The sequence below is a fragment of the Salvelinus alpinus genome, chromosome 6, assembly GCF_045679555.1.
Source record: "Salvelinus alpinus chromosome 6, SLU_Salpinus.1, whole genome shotgun sequence".
NCBI lineage: Eukaryota > Metazoa > Chordata > Actinopteri > Salmoniformes > Salmonidae > Salvelinus > Salvelinus alpinus.
The window spans coordinates 70,104,064-70,132,041 of NC_092091.1; the positions used below are offsets into that span (position 1 = coordinate 70,104,064).

At 44.7% G+C, this 27,978-nt stretch overlaps 1 protein-coding gene across 1 annotated transcript in view; it reads left to right on the top strand.

The window, feature by feature from the left end:
* Window positions 1–33: 33 nt before the first annotated feature.
* Window positions 34–27,978, top strand: part of tbck (TBC1 domain containing kinase) — a 90,525-nt gene continuing 62,580 nt past the window's right edge. Inside the window, exons 1-21 of the mRNA XM_071407701.1 lie at window positions 34–165; window positions 590–839; window positions 8,152–8,224; window positions 9,124–9,238; window positions 9,437–9,510; window positions 11,935–12,076; window positions 12,275–12,335; window positions 12,441–12,502; window positions 12,982–13,043; window positions 13,369–13,517; window positions 13,871–14,009; window positions 14,663–14,762; window positions 19,311–19,360; window positions 19,621–19,750; window positions 20,154–20,252; window positions 20,529–20,591; window positions 20,741–20,867; window positions 21,031–21,081; window positions 21,199–21,282; window positions 21,934–22,019; window positions 24,428–24,464. Of these exons, the coding sequence (XP_071263802.1) occupies window positions 647–839; window positions 8,152–8,224; window positions 9,124–9,238; window positions 9,437–9,510; window positions 11,935–12,076; window positions 12,275–12,335; window positions 12,441–12,502; window positions 12,982–13,043; window positions 13,369–13,517; window positions 13,871–14,009; window positions 14,663–14,762; window positions 19,311–19,360; window positions 19,621–19,750; window positions 20,154–20,252; window positions 20,529–20,591; window positions 20,741–20,867; window positions 21,031–21,081; window positions 21,199–21,282; window positions 21,934–22,019; window positions 24,428–24,464 (1,897 nt within the window). The 5' untranslated portion in view covers window positions 34–165; window positions 590–646. The remainder of the gene's footprint in view (window positions 166–589; window positions 840–8,151; window positions 8,225–9,123; window positions 9,239–9,436; window positions 9,511–11,934; window positions 12,077–12,274; window positions 12,336–12,440; window positions 12,503–12,981; window positions 13,044–13,368; window positions 13,518–13,870; window positions 14,010–14,662; window positions 14,763–19,310; window positions 19,361–19,620; window positions 19,751–20,153; window positions 20,253–20,528; window positions 20,592–20,740; window positions 20,868–21,030; window positions 21,082–21,198; window positions 21,283–21,933; window positions 22,020–24,427; window positions 24,465–27,978) is intronic.

Genomic DNA, 27,978 nt, shown 5'->3' on the forward strand with positions numbered 1-27,978 from the left:
AATCATTTTGACAGCTAAAGCTTCGTCGCTGAAAATTGACGTCATGGGTCACGTTATCTCTCAGCTGATCACTTCATCCCGTGAAAGAGAAGATTCTGCAAAATATAATCCAAGTAAAATCTACGGTCAGATTTTTTTGGAAATGAGGACAGACGTTCACTAAACGTAAGTGTTCATTCAAATTTTGAAAAGTCGTTGCAGTTTTATTCATTCATTGTTTTCTGCATACTGCATCCCTTATTGTACAAGCTAACTGCAGCACTGTCGCTAGCTTCCGATTTAGTTAGCTGCCTGTATCCACTTTTACTGTTTACAAACCAGTTATATGCCTCCCTAAATACACTATTAGGTAATGCTTGTACAAGATGACAAAGTAAATGAAGTGGATATGAAAGTGTGTGGTAACCATTATTTTGTGTTATGTCTGAAATTATTTCTGCGTTTAAAAGCTGTGATATAACTTGTATTTTAGCTACATTGCACCTGTTGTGTTTAGATATAGTTTCAAATTAAAATGAGTGTTTGTAAACATGAACCAAACTGTTCATCATTTGTTTCAATGCATCTAATGTCTCTGTGTTTTCCATAGGGTGTGTGGGTTGGTGGAGCTGTCAACTGTGAGTCTGAAGTGGACACTGGAGCAGTCATGAGGCCACTGAGAGACGCCCAGCTAGGGGCCTTTACCTTCTTTGCCTCAGCTCTCCCCCACGATGTGTGCGGGAGCAACGGCCTCCCCCTCACCCCCAACTCCATCAAGATCCTGGGCCGCTTCCAGCTGCTCAAGACCCTTACCCACCCCAGGCTCTGCCAGTACGTAGACATCTCCAGAGGGAAGCATGGTAGGACTACGCATCTCTGTCTGTTTGTCAATGGGTCTTTTGGGTCCTATTCTTGATGTGGTGAAAATGCATCACTCTCTCAACCTACCTTCCTTGGAGTAAAAGTGATCTGAATGCACAGAATACACCTATGGTAAAGCACTGCTGCAGCACTTAAATAGGCCTAACTGGATTGGTCACATACAGATGGTTAGCAGATGTAAATGCGAGTGTTGCGAAATGCTTGTGCTTCTAGTTCCGACCGTGCAGTAATATCTAACAAGTAATCGAACAATTCCCCAACAACTACCTAATACACACATCTAAAGGGTTGAATGAGAACATGTACATATATGGATGAGCGATGGCCGAGCGGCATAGGCAAGGTGCAATAGATGGTATAAAATACAGTATATACATATGATATGAGTAATGTAAGATATGTAAACATTATTAAAGTGGCATTGTTTAAAGTGACTAGTGATCCATTTATTAAAGTGGCCAGTGATTGGGTCTCAATGTAGGCAGCAGCCTCTGAGTTAGTGATTGCTGTTTAGCAGTCTGATGGCTTTGAGATAGAAGCTGTTTTTCAGTCTCTCGGTCCCAGCTTTGATGCACCTGTACTGACCTCGCCTTCTGGATGGTAGAGGTGTGAACAGGCAGTGGCTCGGGTGGTTGTTGTCCTTGATGATCTTTTTGGCCTTCCTTTGACATCGGGTGCTGTAGGTGTCATGGAGGGGCAGGTAGTTTGCCCCTGGTGATGCGTTGTGCAGACCGCACCACCCTCTGGAGAGCCTTGTGGTTAAGGGTTGTGCAGTTGCCGTACCAGGCTGTGATACAGCCCGACAGGATGCTCTCGATTGTGCATCTGTAAAAGTTTGTCAGGGTTTTGGGTGACAAGCCAAATTTCTTCATCCTCCTGAGGTTGAAGAGGCGCTGTTGATCCTTCTTGTGTGGATGGACCATTTCAGTTTGTCTGTGATGTGTACGCTCAGGAACTTAAAATCATCTCCTTTGTTTTGTTGACGTTGAGTGAAAGGTTGTTTTCCTGACACCACACTCCGAGTGCCATCACCTCCTCCCTGTAAGCTGTCTCGTCATTGTTGGTAATCAAGCCCACTACTGTTGTGTCGTCTGCAAACTTGATGATAGAGTTGGAGGCGTGCATGGCCACACAGTCGTGGGTGAAGAGGGAGTACAGGAGGGGGCTGAGCACGCACCCTTGTGGGGCCCCAGTGTTGAGGGTCAGCGAAGTGGAGATGTTATTTCCTACCTTCACCATGCATCAAAGTCCAGGACCCAATTGCACAGGGGGGGGGGGTCTTGAGAGCTTGATGATGAGCTTGGAGGGTACTATAGTGTTGAATTCTGAGCTGTAGTCAATGAACTGCATTCTTACATGGGTACTCCTCTTGTCCACATGGGATAGGGCAGTGTGATGGCGATTGCATCGTCTGTGGACCTGTTGGGGCGGTATGCAAACTGAAGTGGGTCTAGTGTGGCCGGTAAGGTGGAGGTGATATGATCCTTGACTAGTCTCTCAAAGCACTTCATGATGACAGAAGTGAGTGCTACGGGGCAGTAGTCATTTAGTTCAGTTATCTTTGCCTTCTTGGGTACAGGGAACAATTGTGGCCATTTTGAAGCATGTGGGGAGAGCAGACTGGGATAAGGAGCGATTGAATATGTCTGTAGACGCACCAGCCAGCTGGTCTGCGCATGCTCTTAGGATGGGGCATGGAATTCCGTCTGGGTCAGCAGCCTTGCGAGGGTTAACACGTTTAAATGTTTTACCCACGTCGGCAACGGAGAAGGAGGGGGGCACAGTCCTTGCTAGTGGGCCGCGACGATGGCACTATATTATCCTCAAAGCGGGCACAGAAGGTGTTTAGCTTGTCTGGAAGCGTGACGTTGGTGTCCGTGACATGGCTGGTTTTCTTTTTGTAGTCTGTGATTTCCTGTAGACCCTGCCACATATGTCTCGTGTCTGAGCCATTGAATTGCGACTCCACTTTGTCCCTGTACCGGCATTTTGCTTGTTTGATTTCCTTGCGGAGGGAATAACTACGCTGTTTATATTCAGCCATATTCCCAGACCTCTTTCCATGGTTAAATGCGGTGGTTCGCGAGTTCAGTTTAGCGACAATGCCGCCGTCCATCCACGGTTGCTGGTTAGGGTAGGTTTTAATAGTCACAGTGGGTACAACATCTCCAATGCACTTCCTTATAAACTCACTCACCGAGTCAGCGTATCTATTGATGTTGTTCTGAGGCTGACCGGAACATATCCCAGTCTGCGTGATGAAAACAATCCTGAAGCGTTGAATCCGATTGGTTAGACCTGCGTTGAATGGTTCTAGTCACTGGTACGTCCTGTTTGAGTTTCTGCCTGTAAGACGGTAGTAGCAAGATGGCGTCGTGGTCGGATTTGCCAAAGGGAGGGTGGGGGAGGGCATTTTCCATGGGAAGTTCAGCCCGGGAATTTTGCTTAAATTCATCAAAAAAGTTAGCTAATCACAGTGAACCTTTTTTGTGGGATACACATAAGCCAATTCTAGGTCTTGTGGCATATTTTGGTTAAACTATCCCCAATTCAATGGAATTGCAACCCTCTGCATGTACAGTGCATTCTTCCATCACATGTACAGCTGATTCTCAAGATCTTGCACCCTAATGCGATACTATTGAGCCCACGCTACTACACTGTCTGATCCAAGGACTGCATGTTTTCTGGTAAGTTTTGATTACCATACTGGGTGGGGTGAATATATTTTATCTGACATACATTACTTTTTGTTAAGTAGTAAATAGTAGCCTACAGCAAAGTGTGTTTAAATCATTTACATCAATCAGCTTGCTTGAGCCTGCTAACTGAGTGTTAATTCACCTGTTTCCATAAAAGTTGTGTACATTTGCAAATACTGTGCCAAATCATATGTGAAGAATGCAACAAAGATGCAGAAACTTCGGACCAAGTGCATAAAGTTCCCTCAGCGCACACAAGAAGCAACCTCTGACAAAAGTCCCTCTACTTCTATTCAAGGTGGAAATTATGAATCAGACACCTGATAGCAACAGCTCATGGTCCTCAAGGAATCAGATGTTTTTTTGACTCAGTGGAGGAACGTAGTCAGAGAAATGCTGATGAATGTCTTGCATACACAGCTCGAGCTGTGTATGCAACTGGTTCACCTCTGATGCGTACAGGCAATGTGTATTGGAAGAGATTTCTGAATTTTACCCCTCCAACCAGACATGCTTTATCTACTCATTTGCAGAGTTCAACAGAGTTCAAGTGAAGGTCAAGCAAATCATAGAGAAAGCAGACTGTATTGCAATCATCTCTGATGGGTGGTCTAATGTTCGTGGGCAAGGAATAATTAACTACATCATCTCCACCCCTCAACCAGTACTCTACAAGAGCACAGACACAAGGGACAACAGACACACCGGTCTCTACATTGCAGATGAGCTGAAGGCAGTCATCAATGACCTTGGACCACAGAAGGTATTTGCACTGGTGACAGACAATGCTGCGAACATGAAGGCTGCTTGGTCTAAAGTGGAGGAGTCCTACCCTCACATCACACCCATTGGCTGTGCTGCTCATGCATTGAATCTGCTCCTCAAGGACATCATTGCACTGAAAACAATGGATACACTCTACAAGAGAGCCAAGGAAATGGTTAGGTATGTGAAGGGTCATCAAGTTATAGCAGCAATCTACCTCACCAAGCAAAGTGAGAAGAATAAGAGCACCAAGAATAAGAAGAATAAGAGCACCACACAGCAGCACCCGTTGGGGTGGTGTTGTCGTCATATTTGTCTCCTGGAGGGGAAGGAGTCCAAGAAATGGCCATATCACAGTCTGCCGATATGGACAGCCCCATCAAGAGGATCCTCCTGGATGATGTATTTTGGGAGAGAGAGGTAAGCAGCCTAAAACTCCTGAAACCTATAGCAGTAGCCATTGCACGGATTGAGGGAGACAATGCCATCCTGTCTGATGTTCTGATGCTTGCAGATGTAAGAGAAGAAATCCATACTGCCCGCTTCACGGTTGCTCCAAGCAGAGGATACTGCAGTTCTGAAATACATCAAAAAGCGTGAAGACTTCTGCCTGAAGCCCATACACGCAGCAGCATACATGTTGGACCCCAAGTATGCTGGCAAGAGCATCCTGTCTGGTGCAGAGATCAACAAGTCCTATGGTGTCATCACTACTGTGTCTCGCCACCTTGGCCTGGATGAGGGCAAGGTTCTTGGCAGTCTGGCGATGTACACTTTGAAGCAAGGGTTTTGGGATGGAGATGCAATATGGCAGTCTTGCCAACATATCTCATCAGCCACCTGGTGGAAGGGACTTTGTGGATCTGAGGCTCTTTCCCCTGTTGCCTCCATCATCCTCCAAATCCCACCAACATCAGCCACCTCAGAGCACAACTGGTCCTTGTTTGGGAACACACACACCAAAGCACACAACAGGCTGACCAGGTTTAAAAATTGGTGGCCATCCGGGCAAATTTGAGGCTGTTTGAGCCTGACAATGAGCCATCCTCAACAAGGTTGGAAAGGGACAGTGAAGATGAGGCCTCAGAGTCTGATGTTCAAGAGGTGGACATTGTGGAGGTCCAGGGAGAAGACATGGAAGCCTGAGATGAAAACAACCAAAGCTTTAGTTTCTAGACTATCATTTTCCAGTTGTATGTTGAAAACGTTTTTGGGAGATGCAATGGATTATTCAATATTCCCTTTCTTTTGTTGTTCAGTGAAATCATCCCATGTGAAGAGTCAACTAATTTTTATTAAAGTTCAATTTGTAACTAAATTGTTTTTTTTATTTCTATTGGAAGTATTTAATAATTTGCAATTATGTCTACTGATGATAAGGTTTATATTTGTCTCCATATGATATGGTAAATATATCCAATAAAAAAAACATCTACATTTAAATGGTATTAATATTAATTTGCATATATTTCTGTTAATTCCCATATTTTCCCATTAATTTCCACAAAGTTTCCATCTCTGAATATTCCCCAAAATGTGCAACCCTACTCAGGATATATGGTTTCCAGTTTACATAGTGTCCAGTGAAGTTCCTTGAGGGCCGTCTTGGTGTCTGCTTAAGGAGTAATGTACACAGTTGTGACGATAACTGACGAGAATTCCGTTGGGAGGTAATATGACCGGCATTTGATTGTAAGGAATTCTAGGTCGGGTGAGCAGAAGGACTTGAGTTCCTGTATGTTGTTATGATTACACCATGAGTCGTTAATCATGAAGCATACACCCCCGCCCTTCCTCTTCCCAGAGAGGTGTTTGTCTCTGTCAGCACGATGCATGGAGAAGCCCAGTGAATGAACCAATTCCGAGAGAGCGTTGTTTCCGTGAAACAGAGAATGTTACAATATCTGACGTCTCTCTGGAAGGCAACCCTTGCTCGAATTTTGTCTATCTTGTTGTCAAGAGACTGAACACTGGCGAGTAGTATACTCGGGAGCTGTGGGCGACATGCACGTCTATGGAGCCTGACCAGGAGGCCGCTCCGTCTGTCCCTTCTGTGGCGCCGTTGTTTTGGGTTGGCTTTTGGGATTAGATCCATTGTGCTGGGTGGTGGTCCAAACAGAGGATCCGCTTTGGGAAAGTCATATTCCTGGTCGTAATGTTGATAAGTTGACGTCGCTCTTATATCCAATAGTTCTTCCCGGGTGTATGTAATAAGAGGTCATTGATGACTGCCTTCCTGGGGTAACAATGTAAGAAATAATACATAAACTAAATACTGCATAGTTTCCTAAGGACTCGAAGCGAGGTGACCATGTTTGTCGGTGCCATCTTGAGTGACTTGGTAGTGGAATCCTTGTTTCCTCTATTCGACTGTATCTGGCTTTCAGAGATTGTGAAGATGGGAAGAATACATGGAAAATCAGGTATCCTAGTATCGCGATACTGGTATCGTGACAACGCTCCACTACCAGAAATATCCTAGTATTGGGAGGGTGGGATGGAGAGTGAAGCTAAAGAAGACAAGGGGAGATTGGTACTGACGTGACAGACCGACAGCAGCTTTTAAATCCTATCCCCTTCCCTTTGGCATCTACTACTGTATATGACTGGTGTCCTATTAATATCAAATCAAATGTTATTCATCATATGCTTCGTAAACAACAGGTGTAGACTAACAGTGAAATGCTTACTTACAGTGTGCATTCAGAAGGAAGAGGGAACGGTGTGCGTTCAGTGTATTCCAACAGAGGCTTGACCTTCCCTTTCTATTTGGAAAAACACCTAATAATCTTGTGTATTGTTGTGTGAAAAGAGGCTGTTCATATTGACTTCATTGCGGTCATACCCACAAGTTTAAACGTTGACTTGTACCCCAGTTTGTCGTTTACAGTTGAGCAAATATAGAGAAACTTCATCACAGGTTATACCTCCTCAATAGGCTCTCTCAGCTTTCAACAATGTCTCTGTTTTTTAGTAGTGTTTTCTGTTTCATCCGAGTCACTATAAAATAACTGAATGTGTTTGGCAAACTCCAACTGCACAATCTAACTTGTTTGGCTTTTGTTTGCTACGCATATTACCACAAGAACGCGTTTTATTAAAAGTCTCAACAAATACCGGAAATCATCCCAAATCCACATTATGCAGATTTTATTGGACACATGAATGATTTTTGGCCAAAGTATACACAGTACGGTCGTTATGGACTTCCTGAGTTGTTAAAAGCTTACTTTAGCCTGCTTTGTTTCATCCTTTTTTATGCCCAGATGTTTTATAGTCACGGCTAGAAGCTTATGTCAAATTGATGTCAAAAGTATATATTTTTTGTCCATTTTAGCTAACCCTAACCCTTTTCCTAACCTTTACCTAATTCTCCAAACTGCTGCGAAAGTTCTCCTAACCTGCCAAGAAAAGTAAATTCTGACATGAACTGTATTCCATTTAGTCATAACATTTTGTTTTTCCATTTATTGTGTGGGCTGGGTGGATGGGAAGTTATAAAGGACTGAGTACAGCTTTAAAGCTTTGTAATTGCATATGTATGTTATCACAACACATGGCGCCAGCGTTTCATTTAGAAGATTCTTCCTGGCTATGTTTAACCAATCATGTTGTGGCTAAACCTTTAACTTAAAGGCACACTCCTTCATTGGAAAAACAACAAAATGACAGCCTTGCTGGGGGAAAAAATACAGAACAAGCAGCAGACCGTAAAACAGATGTTTTGAAATCACATATTAAACATATAAATCAATTAAATGCCAGGGCTGACCAATGTCATATTGATCTACCATTTCACACCTTTTCTTCTTCATTCTTCCAGAACGGCTTGTTGTTGTGACGGAACACTACGAAAGCAGTATAAATGATTTCCAGAAACAGGTTCAAACTGTCAGGTAAGATTTCAAGTTTTTTTATTAGTCGCACAGGGTTGACCAACTGGCGGGCCGAATTTGGCCCGGCTGTTATTTTATTTAGACACCTAAGTTTTCTTATATAAAAAGGAAGTGTTATTTTATTTAGTATTTTTTTTTATTGTTGAACATAAAAGACTAAAAACACCAGCAAATCAGCTCCAAGTGATTTTAATTTTGGAATCTGTTCTAGAGTATTCCCACACATTATAGAGATACTGTATATGTGATCGTATACAACTGCAAGCAAGGTTTGAAATGGCTGTTTTAGACAAATATGATATCTGTTTAAGCTACTTGCGGTCAATTTGCAGTCTACAAATGATTTGTTATTATGCACTGTCCAACGAAATGCTTACTTGCAGGTTCCTTCTCGACAAAGCAACAACCATAAGAAATAGTATAATACCCGAAGGCACTATATCTATATAGTAAAATATTTACATGATATAAAGACTATATATAGATGTAGTACAATGATAATGTACTATGTTATTGAATGTTAAGAGGACTCAGTTCTATCTCTCTGTCAGTAGAATGACCATGGTTTAACTGAACAAAGAAGAATAGCTTCATTACATCAGGACTAGGCTATGCACTCCCCTTGCCATCTACTGGTTGACACCGATAATAACACAAACCTCTTCCATCTAAAACACTTACCGAATGAGCTCCTCAACTCTACAGACCCGGCAGGGGGAAAATGACTACATATTTAGTACACACAGCGACCTGTTGTAGCTTTGTTGACTGGAAAACAAAGACAGACTCTGAGTACCATACATAACCCTTTTTCAAGCCAAACACCACAGGTCCTAAAGCTACTCCCAAGTTTTATAATGTGTATATAATATTTCTCAGGCCTTGTCTGTCTGTTACAGCCCAGAGAGAGTTCTCCAGATAGCCTATGAGGCCTTGGAGGGACTAGAGTTTATGAACAAACATGGGATGGTTCACAGAGCCCTCAATGCACAGAATGTCCTCATGGACGGCAAGGTAGGTTACCTCCCTTCCCTATCAGTTGGGGTCTAATGGAAAGGCTTTTAACGCCATTTGCCATTGTCATCTAGCCTGGTTAAACCTGTGCTCTCGTTTAAACAGGCTAATTGTCATCACGTTATTGATGCATTATTGATTTATCATAAGGCCATCAATACATTGAACATTGTCTTATGTAACATTGTTTCTTTGTAGGGCAAGGTGAAGCTGGCTAAGTTTGGGCTCTATTACATGACAGACCACGGGGCGGATGTGGACTTTCCTATTGGGTAAGTCCTGTTCACATCTAACCTCCCATGTACAATGAATGTGTCGATAGATGTGAAAAGCTAATCAATTGTGACTGACATTTAGATTAGGCAGTGAAAACACATTTTTTGAACATTTAGTCATTTAGCAGACGCTCTAAGAGCAACATACAGTAGTGAGTGCATACATTTTCATACTTTTTTTTCTCGTACTGGTGCCCCGTGGGAATTGGATCCACAACCCAGGCCTGCAAGCGCCATGCTCTACCAATTAATCTATACGGGTTAAAAGCAATACATGTTCCACTGTCATATAGAGATAACTATGATAAATGATGATATGATAATGAAAGATTGGGAACCTTGAATGTCTGGGACTTGCAGTACTGTGGATCTTCTGGTAATGGATGTCATAGATCCCTCTGTGAACACAACACAGTATTTAAATGCTGTTAGTGAAATAGAATGAGATGCATTACTATGACATGTACTGGTCAATCTATTGTTTATCAAATCACATATTGTCACATGCGCCGAATACAACAGGTGTAGACCTTACAGTGAAAGGCTTACTTACAAGCCCTTAACCAACCATGCAGTTTTAAGGAAAGCCCTAAAAAAGTAAGAGATAACAAATAATTCAGGCGCAGCAGTAAATAACAATAGCGGGGCTATATACAGGGGGTACCGGTACAGAGTCAATGTGCCAATGTGCTGGGGCCACCGGTGTCGAGGTAATTATGTACATGTAGGTAGAGTTATTAAAGTGGCTATGCATAGATAATAACAGAATAGCAGCGGTGGTGGGGTGAGGGGGCGGGGCAATGCAAATAGTATGGGTAGCCATTTGATTAGCTGTTCAGGAGTCTTATAGCTTGGGGGTAGAAGCTGTTAAGAAGCGTCTTGGACCTAGACTTGGTGCTCTGGTACCGCTTGCCGTGCGGTAGCAGCGAGAACAGTCTATGACTAGGGTGGCTGGAGTCTTTGACTATTTTTAGGGCCTTCCTCTGACCCTGCCTGGTATAGAGGTCCTGTATGACAGGAAGCTTGGCCCCGGTGATGTACTGGGCTGTACACCTACCCTCTGTAGTGCCTTGCGGTCGGAGGCCGAGCAGTTGCCATTCCATGCAGTGATGCAACCCGTCAGAATGCTCTCGATGGTGCAGCTGTAAAACTTTTTGAGGATCTGGGGGCCATGCCCAATTTTTTTAGTCTCCCGAGGGGGAATAGGTTTGTCGTGCCCTCTTCACGACTGTCTTTGTGTGCTTGGACCATGTTAGTTTGTTGGTGATGTGGACGCCAAGGAACTTTAAGCTCTCAACCTGCTCCACTACAGCCCCGTCAATGATAATGGGGGCATGCTCGGTCCTCCTTTTCCTATAGTCCACAATCATCTCCTTTATCTTGATCGCGTTGAGGGAGAGGTTGTTGTCCTGGCACCACACGGTTAGGTCTCTAACCTCCTCCCTATAGTCTGTCTCATCGTTGTCGGTGGTCAGGCAAACCACTGTTGTGTCATCAGCAAACTTAATGATGGTGTTGGAGTCGTGCCTGGCTGTGCAGTCATAAGTGAATAGGGAGTACAGGAGGGGACTGAGCATGCACCCCTGAGGGGCCCATGTGTTGAGGATCAGCGTGGCAGATGTGTTGTTACCTACCCTTACCACCTGGGGGCTGCCTGTCAGGAAGTCCAGGATCCAGTTGCAGAGGGAGGTGTTTAGTCCCAGGGTCTTTAGCTTAGTGATGAGCTTTGAGGGCACTATGGTGTTGAACGCTGAGCTGTAGTCAATGAATAGCATTCTCACATAGGTGTTCCTTTTGTCCAGGTGGGAAAGGGCAGTGTGGAGTGCAATAGAGATTGCATCATCTGTGGATCTGTTGGTGCGGTATGCAAATTGGGGTGGGTCTGGGGTTTCTGGGATAATGGTGTTGATGTGAGCCATGACCAGCCATTATGATATCCAGGTTTATTAAAGTAATCCATTGTTTCAAGTACTGTAATAGATAGCTTAAGTCTTATCCAAAACCCAAAGGCCCTCATGTTTTAGAAAGTCTTTGTGGGTAATAGTCTGTTGTTGAATGGGGGAATGATTGTGTGTGTGTGTGTTCGCCGCTGCCTCTGATGTCCTGTGTTATCTAGTCTCCAAGTAAAACATCTGGTTTGAAGATGAAATAAGCTTTATCTGTCTCGTGTTTACGGAGATTCCTTGATATGAATCAATGTACTGTACATGCATCATTAAACAATGACTTCAACGAAACAGGAAGTACCTGGAATATTTAGGTAGATTAATCATCAAAGTCTGTTCATTGTCAAATGTTATCTGTTGCAAACAGTTTTCATTGAATTTAATTCAAGACAACCTCAACGCTCTCAAAGTTTTCTATGTCTTGCAGGGTATTCAATTGACCTTTGACCCTCTCTCTGACTATCTCTGTCCACAGGTACCCATCCTATCTGGCTCCAGAGGTCATCGCCCAGGGCTCAGTCCACCGTAGTGACCCCTCCCAGGGGGAGAACCCCCTTCCCTCGGGGCCCAAGACAGACGTGTGGTCGCTGGGAGTCCTGCTCTTTGAGCTGTGTGCAGTAAGCTCTCTTACATCCCCATGTCTTGACCTAATGACTGATTGTTTGATTGAGCTGTCAATCAAAAGTCAGGACTGTCATTGACAGATGTTATGACAGTGTTATATAGCCATTGAACTGAGGGTTCAAGTAAAGTGTAATATTGTCGTTAGGAGGAAGTCATTCTGTCCTCATGTACTGTCAACTTTTTATTCACAGGGTAGAAGACTACTGCAGAACATTGAAATAAGCGAGAGATTGAAATTCATCATCACCTTGGGTAAGTGAACGTGTTGCCATGTCCATCAGCCTGGTGAGCCACGGATTGGTTATGATGGGGTTGTTCATTGTTTATGACATGGTGGTCTGTGTTTGTTGTTCTCAGGTTGCATTGACGACATAGTCACAGTCCTTGCAGAGGAGCACGGATGCTTGGATGCGATTAGGGTGAGTTTGAAATCTATCACAAGTCACTATTTATTACACTGGCCCGCTAAAACCACTCTAAGAAAGGTTGATTGTCCTAGAATTCCTAGTTGGCCTAATGTGTAGATTGCCTAATGTGTGGTAAAGTCATGTTTTATGATGTTGTAGATAGACTACACCTTATTATATGCTGTATTGTTGATCCAGAGACGAATGTGATTGTAAATGACCACAATTCATCAAATACCGAAACAATGCCCTGTAACTTGTAACCGCTAGCTGTGTGTGTTTGTGCGCGCATCTGTTCGCGTGTATATGTGTGCTAATGAAATTCATGTGCCCTCCATTTGCCAAAGTGTTTCCCTTGTAAAAAGGCTTTTAACCTTTCTCAGGCTATTTTATTTCTTTAGGATGCTGAAAAGCCATAAAAGCAGAGGGAGATTGGGGCTGTGGGTCTGGATTGTAGCATAACTAATGTGATTGTCAACGTTCTGTTACAGGAGCTGCCTGAGAACGTCCTAACATTATTAAGGAAATGCCTGACCTTCCTGTCCTCCAGAAGGTAACTCAACCAGAGATGTTTTATATCATGTGGATTGGACTCTGTTGTGTGGGCTATCATTTCCTGTTGGGAGGCCCATTCTCCATGCTTTCTCCAGGTACTTTTGTCATGCAGCTGAACTATGTGCAGGGTAATAACAGGGCAATAACAGGGAAAGGGATCAAAAACATGCCCAAATGAGAACATGGTACGTTTTAGAGAGAACATTTGAGAACACTTCACATAACATTTTTGTCGTGAAATCTGAACCTTTGATGAAGTGCGTCGATATGTTTCTGATGCATGTTCAAAAAAGTTTGAGATTTCACTCTGTGCTTCCATCCAGACCCACCCCTGCAGAGCTGCTGGTTGACCCCGTGTTTGAGGGCGTGTCGTGTCTCTACGCCCCGTTCCAGCAGCCCGTCGGGCTGTTCTCCTCCTCCCTGCGCTGTGCCCACCTGGAGCTACCAGAGGACATCAGCCAGCTCTGCAAAGGTCAGAGTGCACACATGCATGCCCTGACATGGGCACACATGGACACACACACACAAGCAAGCACACACTTACGGATGCACATATATTATAAATTGTTGTTTACCATCGTAGACCTGGCTCTATGGATAAAGGATACATCTCAGGCGACCACATTTTCCCATGTAGAGGACCACAGTGTATCATCCTTGATGCTTAGTGTGGGATTTAATGGAACCCAGGAATCCCTGGAAAACAGTGGCAATTGATATCGACTGGACTATCCTGGCTAAGTGAATGCATAACATGACATGAATTGAAATGTGACTGATTTGAATGTATTAGACAGTTAAATCAATCTATCAATCATGTCACAGATGATGATGAGGAGTACCTGGGGGAGAGGGCCATAGACGAGGTGTACCACCTGTGGTGTTTGGCGGGAGGAGACCTGGAGAAGGAACTGACGAACAAGGAGATCATCCAGTCCAAGCCTCCCGTCTGCACCCTGCCCAAGTACTGTACAACACACCCTTTCTACCTAGTGGACTGTTTCAGATAATGTAGTTATGTACAGCAGGCCTTTCTACTGTTTCAGATAATGTAGTTATATACAGCATGTCTTTCTACCGGACTGTTTCAGATAATGTAGTTATGTACAGCAGGCCTTTCTACTGTCTCAGATAATGTAGTTGTATACAGCATGCCTTTCTACTGGACTCTCTCAGATAATGTAGTTATATAAAGCATGTCTTTCCACTGTCTCAGATAATGTAGTTATATACAGCATGCCTTTCTACCGGACTGTTTCAGATAATGTAGTTATATAAAGCATGTCTTTCCACTGTCTCAGATAATGTAGTTATATATAGCATGACTTTCTACTGTGTCAAATAATGTGGTTATACACAACATGCCTTTACTGTCTTAGATAATGAAGTTATATACAGCATGTCTTTCTACTGTCTCAGATAATGTAGCTATATACATCATGCCTTTCCACTGTACTGTCTCCAATAACCATTTTAATCATAGAGCAAAGCCTAAAGCACAAAGTTAGAATAATGTTTACGTCTGAACTAGTTAACTATATTATATTTAAGTAGGTCCATGCTATTATATAGTTTCTCATCCAGATGAATAAATGTTGAATTCAATCTCTGTGTTAGTTTCCTGCTGGAGGATGGGGAGTCGTTTGGCCAAGGCAGGGACAGGAGCTTCCTCCTGGATGACACCACCGTCACACTGTCTCTGTGCCAGCTGAAGAACGTGAGGACACCACTGTGACTAATAGATTTAACATTACCGTACAATAACAGGAGCAAGACATTGTAGTAGTATATTGGTCTCTACTGGGACTGTAATGACCAGTGTTCTACCAACACCACACGACAGGTCTCTACTGGGACTGTAATGACCAGTGTTCTACCAACACCACACGACAGGTCTCTACTGGGACTGTAATGACCAGTGTTCTACCAACACCACACGACAGGTCTCTACTGGGACTGTAATGACCAGTGTTCTACCAACACCACACGACAGGTCTCTACTGGGACTGTAATGACCAGTGTTCTACCAACACCACACGACAGGTCTCTACTGGGACTGTAATGACCAGTGTTCTACCAACACCACACGACAGGTCTCTACTGGGACTGTAATGACCAGTGTTCTACCAACACCACACGACAGGTCTCTACTGGGACTGTAATGACCAGTGTTCTACCAACACCACACGACAGGTCTCTACTGGGACTGTAATGACCAGTGTTCTACCAACACCACACGACAGGTCTCTACTGGGACTGTAATGACCAGTGTACTACCAACACCACACGACAAGTCTCTACTGGGACTGTAATGACCAGTGTTCTACCAACACCACACGACAGGTCTCTACTGGGACTGTAATGACCAGTGTTCTACCAACACCACACGACAGGTCTCTACTGGGACTGTAATGACCAGTGTTCTACCAACACCACACGACAGGTCTCTACTGGGACTGTAATGACCAGTGTTCTACCAACACCACACGACAGGTCTCTACTGGGACTGTAATGACCAGTGTTCTACCAACACCACACGACAGGTCTCTACTGGGACTGTAATGACCAGTGTTCTACCAACACCACACGACAGGTCTCTACTGGGACTGTAATGACCAGTGTTCTACCAACACCACACGACAGGTCTCTACTGGGACTGTAATGACCAGTGTTCTACCAACACCACACGACAGGTCTCTACTGGGACTGTAATGACCAGTGTTCTACCAACACCACACGACAGGTCTCTACTGGGACTGTAATGACCAGTGTTCTACCAACACCACACGACAGGTCTCTACTGGGACTGTAATGACCAGTGTTCTACCAACACCACACGACAGGTCTCTACTGGGACTGTAATGACCAGTGTTCTACCAACACCACACGACAGGTCTCTACTGGGACTGTAATGACCAGTGTTCTACCAACACCACACGACAGGTCTCTACTGGGACTGTAATGACCAGTGTTCTACCAACACCACACGACAGGTCTCTACTGGGACTGTAATGACCAGTGTTCTACCAACACCACACGACAGGTCTGTACTGGGACTGTAATGACCAGTGTACTACCAACACCACACGACAGGTCTCTACTGGGACTGTAATGACCAGTGTTCTACCAACACCACACGACAGGTCTCTACTGGGACTGTAATGACCAGTGTTCTACCAACACCACACGACAGGTCTCTACTGGGACTGCAATGACCAGTGTTCTACCAACACCACACGACAGGTCTCTACTGGGACTGCAATGACCAGTGTTCTACCAACACCACACGACAGGTCTCTACTGGGACTGTAATGACCAGTGTTCTACCAACACGACAGGTCTCTACTGGGACTGTAATGACCAGTGTTCTACCAACACCACACGACAGGTCTCTACTGGGACTGTAATGACCAGTGTTCTACCAACACGACAGGTCTCTACTGGGACTGTAATGACCAGTGTTCTACCAACACCACACGACAGGTCTCTACTGGGACTGTAATGACCAGTGTTCTACCAACACCACACGACAGGTCTCTACTGGGACTGTAATGACCAGTGTTCTACCAACACCACACGACAGGTCTCTACTGGGACTGTAATGACCAGTGTTCTACCAACACGACAGGTCTCTACTGGGACTGTAATGACCAGTGTTCTACCAACACCACACGACAGGTCTCTACTGGGACTGTAATGACCAGTGTTCTACCAACACCACACGACAGGTCTCTACTGGGACTGTAATGACCAGTGTTCTACCAACACCACACGACAGGTCTCTACTGGGACTGTAATGACCAGTGTTCTACCAACACCACACGACAGGTCTCTACTTTGACTGTAATGACCAGTGTTCTACCAACACCACACGACAGGTCTCTACTGGGACTGTAATGACCAGTGTTCTACCAACACCACACGACAGGTCTCTACTGGGACTGTAATGACCAGTGTTCTACCAACACCACACGACAGGTCTCTACTGGGACTGTAATGACCAGTGTTCTACCAACACCACACGACAGGTCTCTACTGGGACTGTAATGACCAGTGTTCTACCAACACGACAGGTCTCTACTGGGACTGTAATGACCAGTGTTCTACCAACACCACACGACAGGTCTCTACTGGGACTGTAATGACCAGTGTTCTACCAACACGACAGGTCTCTACTGGGACTGTAATGACCAGTGTTCTACCAACACCACACGACAGGTCTCTACTGGGACTGTAATGACCAGTGTTCTACCAACACCACACGACAGGTCTCTACTGGGACTGTAATGACCAGTGTTCTACCAACACCACACGACAGGTCTCTACTGGGACTGTAATGACCAGTGTTCTACCAACACCACACGACAGGTCTCTACTGGGACTGTAATGACCAGTGTTCTACCAACACCACACGACAGGTCTCTACTGGGACTGTAATGACCAGTGTTCTACCAACACCACACGACAGGTCTCTACTGGGACTGTAATGACCAGTGTTCTACCAACACCACACGACAGGTCTCTACTGGGACTGTAATGACCAGTGTTCTACCAACACCACACGACAGGTCTCTACTGGGACTGTAATGACCAGTGTTCTACCAACACCACACGACAGGTCTCTACTGGGACTGTAATGACCAGTGTACTACCAACACCACACGACAGGTCTCTACTGGGACTGTAATGACCAGTGTTCTACCAACACCACACGACAGGTCTCTACTGGGACTGTAATGACCAGTGTTCTACCAACACGACAGGTCTCTACTGGGACTGTAATGACCAGTGTTTTACCAACACCACACGACAGGTCTCTACTGGGACTGTAATGACCAGTGTTCTACCAACACCACACGACAGGTCTCTACTGGGACTGTAATGCCCAGTGTTCTAACAACACCACACGACAGGTCTCTACTGGGACTGTAATGACCAGTGTTCTACCAACACCACACGACAGGTCTCTACTGGGACTGTAATGACCAGTGTTCTACCAACACCACACGACAGGTCTCTACTTTGACTGTAATGACCAGTGTTCTACCAACACCACACGACAGGTCTCTACTGGGACTGTAATGACCAGTGTTCTACCAACACCACACGACAGGTCTCTACTGGGACTGTAATGACCAGTGTTCTACCAACACCACATGACAGGTCTCTACTGGGACTGTAATGACCAGTGTACTACCAACACCACACGACAGGTCTCTACTGGGACTGTAATGACCAGTGTTCTACCAACACCACACGACAGGTCTCTACTGGGACTGTAATGACCAGTGTTCTACCAACACCACACGACAGGTCTCTACTGGGACTGTAATGACCAGTGTTCTACCAACACCACACGACAGGTCTCTACTGGGACTGTAATGACCAGTGTTCTACCAACACCACACGACAGGTCTCTACTGGGACTGTAATGACCAGTGTTCTACCAACACCACACGACAGGTCTCTACTTGGACTGTAATGACCAGTGTTCTACCAACACCACACGACAGGTCTCTACTGGGACTGTAATGACCAGTGTTCTACCAACACCACACGACAGGTCTCTACTGGGACTGTAATGACCAGTGTTCTACCAACACCACACGACAGGTCTCTACTGGGACTGTAATGACCAGTGTTCTACCAACACCACACGACAGGTCTCTACTGGGACTGTAATGACCAGTGTTCTACCAACACCACACGACAGGTCTCTACTGGGACTGTAATGACCAGTGTTCTACCAACACCACACGACAGGTCTCTACTGGGACTGTAATGACCAGTGTACTACCAACACCACACGACAGGTCTCTACTGGGACTGTAATGACCAGTGTTCTACCAACACGACAGGTCTCTACTGGGACTGTAATGACCAGTGTACTACCAACACCACACGACAGGTCTCTACTGGGACTGTAATGACCAGTGTTCTACCAACACCACACGACAGGTCTCTACTGGGACTGTAATGACCAGTGTTCTACCAACACCACACGACAGGTCTCTACTGGGACTGTAATGACCAGTGTTCTACCAACACCACACGACAGGTCTCTACTGGGACTGTAATGACCAGTGTTCTACCAACACCACACGACAGGTCTCTACTGGGACTGTAATGACCAGTGTTCTACCAACACCACACGACAGGTCTCTACTGGGACTGTAATGACCAGTGTTTTTTTCTCCACATAGTTGAATTTGAAATTAACCAGAACATTTGTGTTGAGAATTAAAATCTGGCTTCTCTCTTTCAGAGACTGAAAGATGTGGCAGGAGAGGCATATTATCCTTTATTGGAAGATGAGTAAGAATCCTCTCATCTTTTACTCCTTGTTTGGCACGTATTGACTTAGTCTATCTGTCCTCAGCTCTCGCATCCCTTCTATTTTTCATTTTATGGCTTGTTCTTTTTAATGACTGATGGAGATGGGTAATGTTCCCTTCTTGCTTTTTTGTTCCCTTGTCTCTCTTTGTCTCACTCTCTCTCACGCGCTCTCTCTCTGTGTCTCTCTCTCTCGCTGTGTCTGTCTCTCTCTCGCTGTCTCTCGCTCTTTGTCTCTCCAGACAGTCTAGTCTGTCCCAGTCCAACAGCAGCAATGAGCTGTCTTGCACCGTCACGCTGCCACTCATCATCAGGGAGAGGGACACAGAGTACCAACTCATCCGCATCATCCTCTTCGACAGGCTCCTCAAGGTCTGAGCTCTAACACACACACACCATTCTCTCACAACCCAGTACAAATGCAATCACTCTGCCTCTGCAGTTTTTAAGACCCCGCAGTTCCCAATGATTCCAGGAATAGAAAGACGAGGAGTACCCAAAGTCACTTTGACCCTGTCCTGAGCTCACACTCTTTTACTCATCTTTGTGTTCCTGTCTGGTGATTATTAAAGTCTTCTATTGGTGTGTCCAGGCCTTGGTGTCTATCTTTATTGTATCGGGTGTTGAATTAAAGTGGAGCTATGTGTTATATCAACCAGATTAGTAAAATACAGTGTCTTCTCAATGACTTATCTGGATAAATAAAGGTTTTTAATTACAATAGAATCTAATCTTATGATTAGAAAAGGATCTGGTTGTGCTGTTTGTCCCACAGGCATACCCATACAAGAAGAACCTGGTGTGGAAGGAGGCGAGGGTAGACATTCCTCCTCTCATACGTGGACTGGCCTGGGCTGCTCTCCTGGGAGTCGAGGTAGGACAAACTGATAACCATAGAGAGAAATGCATTGTTTTGTTTGTGGAGATAAATAAAGCTGATAACCATAGAGAGAAATACATTGTTTTGTTTGTGGAGATAAATAAAGCTGATAACCATAGAGAGAAATACATTGTTTTGTTTCTAGAGATAAATAAAGCTGATAACCATAGAGATTATGAACTTGATTTACTGCTGGTTTTCATTTAATACTGTGCCATGCCATGATAATGGGAAGTTATTTTGGTTGATTAGATTCCTTTTTCTCTCCAGGGGGACATTCAAGCCAAATATGACAGCATTGATAAGGATACTCCTATACCCACTGACAGACAGGTATCTGCTCTTCTCATTGTGGACTGGTTATCAGTTGATGGGCAAATGTTATTCTTTTTGGCTGTTTTATAATTTCATATTGAACAGATATATATCCATCACAAAGCCTTGGTTCACACATTTCTAATGGGTGTGTTTGTTCCTCCCAGATTGAGGTGGACATCCCTCGCTGTCACCAGTATGACGAGCTACTGTCCTCGCCACAGGGCCACAGGAAGTTCAGGCGTGTGCTCAAGGCCTGGGTGGTGTCTCACCCTGACCTGGTCTACTGGCAGGGTGAGTCTGTCTCTCTGCTGTCACAATCTGACGCAGTGACTCACATCCATGCTGTGTTGTGGTCAATAGACCACTGGGTGGCAGTCAAGTCATACATTTTCAATCTAGCCAATTCAATTCTAGTGTTGATGTGGTTTACGATTGTACCCCATGTTTTGTTCAGGTTTGGATTCACTTTGTGCACCATTCCTCTGGCTGAATTTCAACAATGAAGGTAAGGCTATGTCAAACCTTGTTAAACTAGGGAGTTGTTGATTTGCAGAAGTACAATGTGTATCGCTGATACTCCTCCCTTCTCTCTTCACCTCATCTTCCCCTTTGTTGTCTGCAGCCCTGGCGTACGCCTGCATGTCGGCCTTCATCCCCAAATACCTGTACAACTTCTTCCTGAAGGACAACTCTCACGTTATCCAAGGTGAGTCCCTCCATGTACAGTGACACTTGAATAACAAGCAGCCTCCATCATCCCAATAAATCAATCTTTAATCTACATAAACATGTCAGTGTTCAATGTATGCCGCTAGTAGGTGTATTTATAGAACTGCATCTAAGAGTTGTCTAATAACACCCTTTTTTGTGTGATATTCACAATATACTACAGTCTCTTTGCCTTATTACTCAAAGGAAAACTCCACCCAAACTATCTTTTGTTACATTAGTCCATTGTTGATTTAGTCCCACAATGTGATCTGGGATAACAAACACACCACTTAAACTCAATGTGGAGTGTTGTTTATTGTCCCACCACAGTCTCATCTAATCTCACCAATGTTGGTCTGTCTTGGATTTTAGTGTACTTTTGTTTTGGAATAAAAATAATGAAGCTCAATTACGTTTTTGTGTGGAGACCATACACGACACAAACATCTCTTTATAGTCCTGGTACAAAATATCGACACAATGCCCAATCTAATCTGATGTCACAATAGCTTCTGGGTCTTGTTCAATATGGCACAACGTAGATAAATGTTTTGCAACAGACACCCATGAATAGCGTTCCTCAGATAGGACCACTACTAATCTTTCGCTAGATTTGAACTCTCCCTCTGTGCTGCACCTGTTTCAGAGTACCTCACCGTCTTCTCCCAGATGATCGCCTTCCACGACCCGGAGCTCAGCAACCACCTCAATGAGATCGGATTCATACCTGATGTAAGTACTGAAATGCGGTCTGGGCTGCGTCGTCCTGACGCAAAAACTGACTGGAGAACAGTGCCGAAGGATCATAAAACTGACATGAGGGGGCTGATCGTCATATAACTGATAAGGGAACAGTTGTAGTGGATGAGCTGAAATGCGTTTATACACACAAAGTCTGAGGGGAAGTACTTAACTGGAGGGGCCCTACTGTACATCTGACAGTAGAACAGTGCTGAAGGGTACTTATTAGAAAACGCTTCTTTCCTTCTGTGAGTTTTTAGATCATGAAAGGTGAGGGACAATGGGGAGGATGGAGGAGAAGTCTGGAATCTGGCCCAGTCCCAGACTCCCTGGTCAGGGATAAAGAATCACCACTATCACACCCTTCTAATAGAGTCCTGGTTGTCATTGAGAGTTTCTGTTCGGGTTGGCCCCTCTCAGTTTTGGGCCAAGGCCAAGTTCCCTCCACTCGGTGCATTTGGGATAATTTATACTGGGTCTAATGACAGTCTGGCCTGCTCTAGGGTCTAATGACAGCCTGGCCTTGCTATAAGGTCGTCGAACACCCGGCCCTCAACCCCCGTTCCAGAACACTCTCTCTCTCTCTTCACACCGTAGCAAGGTTAAAGGCTCTATAGGCTCTAATCAAGGTGTTATCGTGCTGATGAATGTGTGTCACCTCAGTGGACCAGCCCTGGGGACCTCTTCCAGAGAAAGGCTGAGTCTATCAAACAGGGGCCAGGGTTTTATGGTGCCCTGTTTTTAAAGATGGATGGTGGAGGTGTTTGATGACGTGTGTAACTCCGCTCCTGTAGGAAACACTGACTTTGTTTCCAGTTCAAATTGATTTAACCAGCTGGGTCGGTTTAGAACCGTTTCTCATTTACAATGACAACCTGAAACCACAGACCATATATCAGTGAAACCATGGTGATTAGACACTGTGGGGGGAAAATAATGACAATTCGATGTTTCACTGGTTTTCCTGTGGGTGTTTTACAGGTTCCTTTAGGGAAATAAAGGAAGTGGCACACTAAAACAATTAAAGAACCAACTTTTCTGTCCACATCTACATAGTGATTTCAACAAAAACATTTGTTATTCTGCCGCAAAGCATTACCTTGAGCATATTTCTTATAATGGTTCTTCTTTTGTGGTCAAGCAACGATGCTGGTGGACTTCAGATTCCAAGCCTCTTCAGAGGTTAACCGAGTGCCTGGTTTTCTAATGATGTCATCTCGACACTTGTGAACCGCTGTTTAACTTCCCTTTCAAAGGCGAAGGATTGAAACGTTATTTTCCCAGTCTGGTCGGGGATAATGATATTTGAACTCCGTGTGTTGATACAGCTTTTAATGTTTTGAAGTTTGATCCAAACCATAAATAATTAACTTCTGAAGTTCGGAGGGTGTGGAGAGATGGAGGGATTTCATGGCTGTTGTTCTCTCAAAGTAATAAATCCGTATGGAGGCTATAAAAAGCCCAAATGTTAGACTTCCCAGTGACCTCAACATGAACCCTGTTTCCCCTGTATACGTGTGGAAGTACAGTGTGCTGTGGTGGTTACACAATAACAGACAATGTCATATACTACTACGTTGTCAAATACACATAAGTCACCAGCCCAGTGTACTGTAGCTGTCTCCTCCTGTAATGCTTCAAGCCATAGGACCACTACTGCCATTCTGCATGTAGGCTAGACTCCCCGGCCCGCTTGTTCAATTTAAGCTGTTTTCAATTTGGCCACATATATTTTGGCCTCCCTCCCCTGGCTGCCATTCACACCTTTCTACGACAACTAATCCCATGAGGCCTAGCCAGGGCTCTGTGGAGGAGACTGCTCAAATTGAGTCCGAGGCTCTGAGTAACTCATTACCCTTGGGTATGGAGGGGGTCCACCATCTCCAGGAAGGCAGCCTACCAGCCCCGCTTAGCATTTTCCTCTCCTATTTAATTAACCAGCTGAAATCAATTCCATTGCAATACCCCCCCTCCCCCAACCCTAATCCTGGAAGAGGTGTGTGTGTGTGTGTGTGGAGGGAAGGATAGAGAGAGAGGGAGGGAGAGAGGGACTCCATAGACTTCAAGTACTCAGCAGTTTGTTGCCACCTCTCTCTTACACACACACACACACACACACACACACACACAGAGGCTATGCAAACTTAGCAGACATCAGATCAGACAAAGTTTGTGTGGCTGAATTACGAAATGTCTCTGCTGAAGAAGTTAAATCGATGAAACAGTTTAGTGGATTTTGTATGACATTGATTTGATGTGTTTTGGATTGGAATGTGTACTAACAAAAGTGTATAGCTAGGAATGTTCCATAAAGAATACTACTGTAATGCATAGAACAGAGTAGAAATGCATGACTTTATTTATTTCATTGACTACATCCTCTCTCTATCACCTTGCAGCTCTATGCCATTCCATGGTTCCTCACCATGTTCACACGTAAGTTGACCTTTATTATTATGAATGTGCTAGTGTGCATATTCTATAGGCCTTGGCACGGTGTGGGGTCAGCAGCATTTGGAGCTCATACCAGAGCAGTTTGGAAAGGTCAAAGCCTCCAGTACGGTAAGGATTAGTTGCTTTTGACAGTAGTGTGACCTTAAAAACCAACCCTATTAGATAATGTGTCGAGTCTACTGGGTTTACATTATATACCACAGAAACTGCTGCCATGAAGGCTATTATATTCTAATCTAATCTACTCTTCTAGTCTACTCTGTTATAATGCTCTACGTGCTATGCTGGTCTATTACTTCTGTGGTAATATCTTCCTTTTATAAGGTCACGTTAAAGAGTGGACGTCCTTTATACGGCCGCGTAAAGAGTGGACATAATTTATACGGACACGTTAAAGAGTGGACATCCTTTATACGGCCACATAAAGACTGGACGTCCTTTATACGGCCACATAAAGACTGGACGTCCTTTATACGGCCACATAAAGACTGGACGTCCTTTATACGGCCACATAAAGACTGGACGTCCTTTATACGGCCACATAAAGACTGGACGTCCTTTATACGGCCACGTAGAGAGTGGACATCATTTTGGTCTACTGGCTGAATATCATTTGGAATTCAACCAACAAGACAATCACATGATTGTGGCTAGTCATTAACTGAAGTAGCCTTTTTAAAGTATTATTTGCCTACTCAGGATGTACCGTTCTGTGTCATGCAGTAGGTGAACAGCGGGTGGCAGCATTATGCTTGATCCTATAGTCGCCGACTGAAGCAGACTGAAATAGTAGTGTTAGGGCATGTATTATAATATATATTTCATATTACTTTAATCTCAGTTGGAGTTTGATGATAAGAAGAAGAAGACACACAAAATCCAGTGTTTTTCCTATTTAATTTTGGGACATAAAAATACACTATTAGAATTCTGATCAGACACTTGGGCAGGGGCCAGAAAGACATACACACACTGGCCAGTTTATTAGGTACAGGGTCGGACCCCCCTTTTCCTCCAGAACAGGCTGAATTCTTCGGGGGATTCTACAAGGTTTTGGAAACGTTCCACGGGGATGTTGGTCCATGATGACGCGATGCTATCACGCAGTTGCTGCAGATTGGACAGTGGTACGTTCATGCTGCGAACAGCCCAATCCATCTCACCCCAAAGATGATATATTGGGTTGAGGTTTGGGGACTGCGCAGGCCACTCAAGTAAACTGAACTCGCTGTCATGCTCCAGGCAATGTTTTTCCATTCAATTGTCCGGTGTTGGTGATCATGTGCCCACTAGATCCGCTTCTTCTTGTTTTTAGCTGATAGCGGTGGAACCCGGTGTGGTCGTCTGCTGCAATAGCCCATCCGTGACAAGGATTGACGAGTTGTTCGTTCCGAGATGCAGTTCTGCACACCACTGTTGTACTGCGCGGTTATTTGTCTGTTGATGGCCTACCTGTTACCTTGTACGATTCTTCTCCTTCGACCTCTCTCATCAATGAGCTGTTCTCGCTGACTGGATGGTTTTTGTTTGTCGCACCATTCTCGGTAAATCCTAGACACTGTTGTGCGTGAAAAGCCCAGGAGGGCGACTATTTCTGAGATACTGGATCCGGTGTACCTAGCACCGTTGATCATACCACGCTCAAAGTCTAATGTTCACTCGAACAGTAACTGAATGCCTGTCTGCCTGCTTAATAGCAGACCATGGCTACATGGCTCACCTACTGTAGGAGCGATTCATTTTGGTGAATGTGTTGGTGTACCTAATAAACTGAGTCTGTGTACAGTGCATACGATTCGGAAAGCATTCAAACCACCTGACTTTTTCCACATTTTGTTATGTTATAGCCTAAACAGAAATACCTTATTTGCATAAGTATTCAGATCCTTTGCTGTAAGACTTCAAATTGAGCTCCGGTGCATCCTGTTTCCATTGATCATCCTTGAGATGTTTCTACAACTTGATTGGAGTCCACCTGTGGTAAATTCAATTGATTGGACATGATTTGGAAAGGCACACACCTGTCTATATAAGGTCCCACCGTTGACAGTGCATGTCAGAGCAAAAACAAAGGCATGAGGTCGAAGGAATAGTCCGTAGAGCTCCGAGATAGGATTGTGTCAAGGCACAGATCTGGGGAACGGTACCAAAAAATGTCTGCATCATTGAAGGTCCCCAAGAACACAGTGGCCTCCATCCAGTTTGGAATCACCAAGACTGTTCCTAGAGCTGGCCAAACTGAGCAATTGGGGGAGAAGGGCCTTGGTCATTCTGACAGCGCTTCAAAGTTCCTCTGTGGAGATGGGAGAACCTTCCAGAAGGACAACCATCTCTGCAGGTCTTTATGATAGAGTGGCCAGACGGAAGCCACTCCTCAGTAAAAAACACATGACAGACCGCTTTGAGTTTGCCAAAAAGCACCTAAAAGACTCTGACCATGAGAAACAAGATTCTTTGGTCTGATGAAATCAAGATTGAACTCTTTGGCCTGAATGCCAAGCGTCACTTCTGGAGGAAACCTAGCACCATCGCTACGGTGAAGAGTGGTGGTGGCGGCATCATGCTGTGGGGATGTTTTTCAGCGGCAGGGACTGGGAGACTAGTCAGGATCGAGGGAAAGATGTACGGAGCAAAGTACAGAGAGATCCTTGATAAAAACCTGCTCCAGAGGGCTCAGTATCTCAGACTGAGGCGACCCTAAGCACACAGCCAAGACAACGCAGGAGTGGCTTCGGGACAAGTCTCTGACAAGCCTGGACTTGAACCAGATCGAACATCTTTGGAGAGACCTGAAAATAGCTGTGCAGCGATGCTCCCCATCCAACCAGACAGAGCTTGAGAGGATCTGCAGAGAAGAATGGGAGAAACTCCCCAACTACAGGTGTACCAAGCTTGTAGCGTCATACCCAAGAAGACTCAAGACTGTAATCGCTGCCAAAGCTGCTTCAACACAGTACTGAATAAAGGGTCTGAATACTTATGTGAATGTAATATTTACATTATTTTTTATACATTTGCAAAAATGTAATGGGGGTATTGTGTCTAGATTTGATGAGGGGAAAAAACGGTTTAATCCATTTTAGATTAAGGCTGTAACAAAATGTGTAAAAGATGAAGGGGGTCTGAATACTTCCCGAATGCACTGTATGTTTTACATTCATTGTAAATCCTACAATGCACACACACACTTAAGAATTCTAAGAGATGTGCACACCCACACACACACTTGAGAATTCTCAAACATGCACACCCACGTACACGTACACACGGCTCCCAGGGGCTGTGAGTGTGAGGTCTGCCCTCCATCCTTCCCAAACCAGCGTGAGTTCCTCGCCCCTCTCATCCATCCTTCTTCCTGACTGCTAATGCACCCAGCCGAGGAGAGTGTCGGAGGGCCATCTCCCTGTCTCCACACACACACACTCTGCCCGTCACTCACACCCACCGGCTGCTCAGTGGACTGTTAATGTGCTGAAGAGTCTCAGCTTAACTCCCA